The sequence below is a fragment of the Papilio polytes genome, unplaced genomic scaffold (assembly GCF_000836215.1).
Source record: "Papilio polytes unplaced genomic scaffold, Ppol_1.0 DF823934.1, whole genome shotgun sequence".
In the NCBI taxonomy this organism is placed as follows: domain Eukaryota; kingdom Metazoa; phylum Arthropoda; class Insecta; order Lepidoptera; family Papilionidae; genus Papilio; species Papilio polytes.
The window spans coordinates 425,137-431,246 of NW_013525270.1; the positions used below are offsets into that span (position 1 = coordinate 425,137).

Below are 6,110 nucleotides of genomic sequence, written 5' to 3' on the forward strand. Positions count from 1 at the left end.
GGCGCAGACGCAGCTCCTTGCCCTCGAAGAAGTTATCGTTGGGGTAGAGCACGCGCGAGATGTTCTCCGCAACATTCCTGTCCAGCACGGCCTGGATGTAGTCTCCGGAGTTGACTGAAATAAAAAAATATACATTAAATCAATCAAGATAACAAAAGTATGCAGTACTAGTACTATCAAAACTTAAAATATGAGATAAAAAAATGATTAGGATTATCTAGTGTTACATTATAATAATTTGACATTTTAAGTATTATGTTGAATCTTTTGACTTACAGAACTTGAGGTTGAAGTCGATAGGGCTCTTGGCGGACCAGAGGCGCAATGTGTTGACCACGTTGTTATTGTAACCAGGGATGGGGTTGTCGTACGGCATCGCGAACACCACCTACATGAATTGACACCTTTAAATCACTACTATTTTACTGTAAGGAACAAGATACATCATTACACTAAACCAAAATAAGAATGTATTAGCAAGATAAATAACAGCATATTTGTTATACAAAGTAAACAAAGTTAATAGATACTTTAAGCTCCCGAACTCGAAGGGTGGTCAGGGATTCAGAATTACAATTTCCATAAACATGACACAAAATTTGTTCAGAGGGCTTATCAGGGATATTCAGAAGAACATATTTGTCACTACATCGATAAAATTCGTAATAGATTTGTGCTACCCTTACCAGTCGTGAAATACCATACAGATTTTTCGATGACGTTACAGATATGTTCTCACAACTGTCACTGAAATATTCGTAATAACCCTAAATTTATATGTAGTTCGACAGTCAAAACACACAGTCAACCGAAATGCATGTTCGTTTAAAAAGGTAGCAGTTAATGAACCATAACAGAAATATAAACACATCTTAATCAACCATTATTATTGTGACATTAATAACTTGTATTTTTATTAATAAAAAACAAAACAAGATTACATATTCATGTTTTCAACAACATTAATTAAATGTAAAACAGATCAACATCAATTAATGTCTTTATGCATCGACTTTTCTATTCGATTTTCATTTAGTTCCGTCGATTGGTGTACAATCTAAACACTTGGATAAGAAAACCGATTGCTATTTACATCTAAACAAGTACTATATCAGAATTATTAAAGGTAAAAGCGTTGACATTACCAAATGAAAGCCAACGTTGTTACAAGCGTAATGTATATTTCTTGCGAAATTTATTATTAAATCCTTTCATATTTGGCCGTCGACCAAAAGGAGCACTTCATAAACAGCGTATTATATATTTCATGTACGGTAAAAGATGGCTAGTCTTATCACCTGAAGTAACTTAACCAAGGCTAAACATCCATATTAAGAAGAAAAATGAACAATCGAAACTCCATGATGTTTCTGTGAGGTCGAACTTATTTTCGGTCAAACGGGCTATTTAGGACAACAGCTACTGGCTCTACTCTTGGGGAATAGCATAGATCGCAAGCTTACCTGTGTGTCTACCCACTTCTTTCCTTGAGGAGTATCAACCACGCGGCCGTAGAAGTTAACTGGCAGCATAAACTCAGGACGGGCCTTCTCCCAAGGGTTACCATACCGTAACCAGTCGTCAGGTTCCTCCTGTTGCTCACCATTCTCGATCTTCTGAGCGAAGATACCGTATTCGTATCTTATACCTATAATAACGACATAAATTTGTTTTGTTTTAAATAAGATACTGTGTTATGTAAACCGATCGACTTGTTTGTAATGAAAATAAACAGATGACTGTATATATAGTACGTTTTTAAATTATTATCACAGGTGAAATTCAACAAAACGAGAAACTTAACTCGTTATCTCGCATAAATATGCATATAAAATGATTCTTTAATAATTGAGACTAGTTTTAGTAATTTACTTATTAAAAAGAAGGTTAAATTGCATTTTAGAAACTTTGAAATCGATTGTTTGTATATTAAGACCACAATTGTAGATTTTTTTACAAACATATCAATATAGCATAACATAGCTTAGGATTTCCCTTTGCAATAAGCAAGAACGATAAACTAGTCACTTTATAGTTTCAATCATAGAATCAAATCATGTATAGTACAATAACCTATTGTGGATTAACTCATCTTGATGGTAGAATAAAATCGTCCTGCACTTTGATTTAAATATTGACATAGATTAGTTTTCGTATTCTCATGATCGCATTAAAAGGTGAACGTCCTACGTATTTGCTTATCAGAAATTAATTCTAATAATAACAATAAACGCGTTGGCAGAACACATAGAGGGTGTTTAATTTTTTAAAACGTTTCGTCTTAAATGACCCCATTTACGACTGATATTTATACAAACGTTTCGATGTTCGTGGAGACTCAATTAGTCCGTTTATAACTGGCGATGAGCCAGCATTGCTTTTGTTAGCTTCAATTGCTTTTAACATGTACCTGTTCTCAGACAAATGATATTTTATTAATTTGTCTCCAAATTTTTATACAAACTGGCATATAAGAACATACTCTCTTATGTTTTAGAACGAAAAGCTATGATTTACGGTTTAAAAAACACTCAAAAACTGTTAAACTTATTTTCAAAATTCTTCAATCATTAAATTTTGCTGTAAAGCTTGGAATTAGTCATTCATGTTCTCTAACAACATTTTCTATGTTTTATGTTGGTTTTTCAAAACTCTCAAGGAATTGTTCTCAACATATTGAAATTACAGGTCATAGTGTAATGTTTCATATCTGTATTATGTTAATCCCTTTTCCTGTTATGAAAGTATATAAGAAAGATAAGAGATGTTGCTAGGCTTATGATGTTTATGCTTACAGGCAGAAGGTATATAGGTTATCTATACTAGTATAAAGAGGAAAAATTTGTTTTTTGTATGTATTGATATAACTTAAAAACTACCGGGCCGATTTCTATAATTCTTTCATCGTTCAGAATCTATGTTTTCTATGAATAACATAGGCTGTTTAATAAAAATAATTTGCAGGGGAAATTGTCGGGAGCAACAGTTAGTGTAAGATAAATAGTCAACTGATAAATGATAAATGAATGGAATCTATTCAATATAAATTACATGAAGTAATTGACATGCATATAACTTCATGTTTTTAAAAATTAGTTTGCTTTCAAACAGAAATAAATTTTGATATGTAAATAATTATTTTAAAAAATTAAAGCAATGAATGTGTAGTAAAAAGATGGTAATCGCCATTCATAAGTCTATGAATAACATAACTATAACAACAAATTGTTAACAGCTAAAGTCTAGATATCCAAAGACATCCTTTTTAAATTGTCTTACATATTACTTTCTCAACAAATATTTCTACAGATAAACTATTAAATTTGACAGGAGCAAAGAAGGTAGTTTTAAAATATTGCACATACATATACATCTAACTTGAAAATATGAAAAAACAATATACATTTTCTTAAAAAAATATATACCTGAGTTCAATACCTACCATAACCATAAGCAGCCAGTCCAAGGGTGGCCATGGAATCGAGGAAACAAGCGGCCAGACGTCCAAGACCTCCATTACCCAGACCTGCATCTTCTTCTAGTTCTTCTAACTCCTCAATATCTAATCCAAGCTGGTAAAGAGCCTCGTCCACAGTTCCTTGGATGCCCAGGTTTATCATGGTATTTTGGAGGGAACGGCCCATGTAGTACTCCAAGGACAAATAGTAGACTCTCTATTAAAAAGAAAATATGCTAAATGTAAGTTGCTTGAGAAATGGATTTAAAAAATTTTGTTAAATCAAGAAAGAATTATTCTGTTAGTCTAAAAATAATGGGTATCTTTTTTATGGGTTTTGCTGGATCTTATTATTTTATAAAAACAATTTATTTATAAAATTCTCTATTAGTGTGATAATTTACTTTATTTGCAACTCAAGGATTATTGTCTTAGTTTAACAAAACAATCAATTACATGTCGCTTATTTGTAGGTAGATTATGAGTTACATAAAATAAATACTATGCTAGTCTTACCTTGGGATCTTTTTCATAATAATACTGCTGGGTTCTAATCCAGCGGGAGACCAGGTGGTCACGGACAGTATGTGCCAGGGCGAAATAATAATCCCTTGGTGTAGCGACATTACGATCTTTTACCAAAGTATAATGAACATGACGATTGAACGCCTTCTTTACTTCGGTAACATTTTCCACGGCGACAATGCCGCGGACAGAGATCTGCTTACGCTTTTCGGAATCCGTTTGAACGCTCATCTTGATCCAGTTAATTTAATACTAAACAATCTCCTACGGCTGCCTAAGACCGACTGACTGAGCTACCAAGATGCGATATCGGTCACCTTGAGAAGGTCAAATATATAAGCTTGACCGCTAAGCGTTAACAGAATTAAATCTAGGCTCAATAGGGTCATGCGACCTCAATCCGAGGCAAATACAGACATTAAATGATCTAGACCAGATTAATTGCCTATTTTAAACGATACTTATTGCTCAAATATGCAATTTTTTGTTTTGAAATTTGGATTTATTTTGACAGTTTAAACTGTCATTGACAGCTGACATTGACATGAGAAAAAATATAGATTATAAAGCACACAAAATGCATTATTCATCTTTCTGTTATGCTCTCCTAAACGTTAAATAATTCGTTTTTCTACTTCTTGATCCGTTTTTATTAACGAAAAACTAAGAAGAATAAGTATAATTTCAAACAACACAACAACAACAATTAAATTGAAAGAAATGGAGATTATAAAACAACAGTGTAATTATGTAGTTCAAAGGATATATTATAGCACATTCTCCAAAACAATTAACTTTGGTGTACTAAAAGACACACTGCATTTCATGTAATTCACCTAATTACAATATCAATTTTACAATACCATGTTCTATTAAAGAAAAAACTTATACCTAAGTTTTAATTCCACTTAGGTATGAAAAAACAAAATGCTTTTATCGTATAATAAATGTATATTTTTCATATAAAATGCACGCTTAGGTTCTTATATTCGCACTGCTTATTCCATTATTATTCAACATATAATTATTACATTTAAAATGCATTGTCATATTTTCTTAAACAACTAAGTGCATAAAGCTGAACAGCTTCCATAGAATAACGATTTAAGAGAGGATACATTTGTTTTCATTAAGTAACTATTTTAAACCTTTAAAGAAGAGTTAACATTTTTTAATACAATATTGTAAAATATAAAAAAAAGTTACGTACATTTCTTTCAAGTATAAAAACAATGAATTCAAACATACTATAAAGTGTAAGTACATATTCTAAGTAATATAAATTGACCCATATATTATTTTGCAAAGCTGAATGCGACAATTTTAACATTAAAAGACATGGCACGAGTTAAATACATCATTTCAGATTTATAATACATCTAATAACGTAAAAAAATTAAATTTAATTCATTCGATCAATATAAAAAAGATTTAACTTAAATCAAATAATAAATACATACAAAACTATCAAACATAACATCATATATACATATATTGTACTTGAAAAGTATTTAAAAAAATTAAAGCTAAATACATCGGGATTCATCACTAGATTCGATATAGCGCAGTAAACATAATTTTCATATAACTTTTTATATTTTTTACTTTTCTTGTACAGGCGAGGATGTAGACGGACAAACATAAATATCTTCAGGGTAGATGTCACCGCGTATACGCAAGGCTTTCACGCCGTCGGGCGCCGCGCGGTGCTCCAATTCACCGATCAGCACATTATCAGTGTAAACCGACCACTCACCAGCTCCCCGCACTAACCTTATTCTAGTCTGTTATCAACAATTATAAGATATTATTAGGGTACGTTTGATTATAGTACTGTAAATGTACAATCGCGGAAACCCGCGGTGTCACACTCCAGGAAAAAATGTCATGTTCAATGCAATGAGACAAACTCCTCCTCTTCCTACAAATAACTAACTAGATAGCAGTGAGTGCAAACGAAGGAATAATAAAAATAAACTAGACCTGTATCACTAACCGGCTTTGCGTACAAGACACATTTATAAGTTGCGTTGTATTGATTTTTATTCGCTTCTTGTCTGAAAATATTCAAACGATTGTAGCTTTTAAGGAACACCGCCAGTCTTCCCGACTTTACAGCATAAACTGT

At 32.2% G+C, this 6,110-nt stretch overlaps 1 protein-coding gene across 1 annotated transcript in view; it reads right to left on the reverse strand.

Moving 5' to 3' along the window:
- Window positions 1–4,502, reverse strand: part of LOC106101955 (glycogen phosphorylase) — an 8,176-nt gene extending 3,674 nt beyond the window's left edge. Inside the window, exons 1-5 of the mRNA XM_013281346.1 lie at window positions 3,974–4,502; window positions 3,443–3,674; window positions 1,464–1,648; window positions 277–388; window positions 4–114 (exon numbers count right to left, since the gene is read on the reverse strand). Coding sequence (XP_013136800.1) covers window positions 4–114; window positions 277–388; window positions 1,464–1,648; window positions 3,443–3,674; window positions 3,974–4,213 — 880 coding nt within the window. The 5' untranslated portion in view covers window positions 4,214–4,502. The remainder of the gene's footprint in view (window positions 1–3; window positions 115–276; window positions 389–1,463; window positions 1,649–3,442; window positions 3,675–3,973) is intronic.
- Window positions 4,503–6,110: the final 1,608 nt, after the last annotated feature.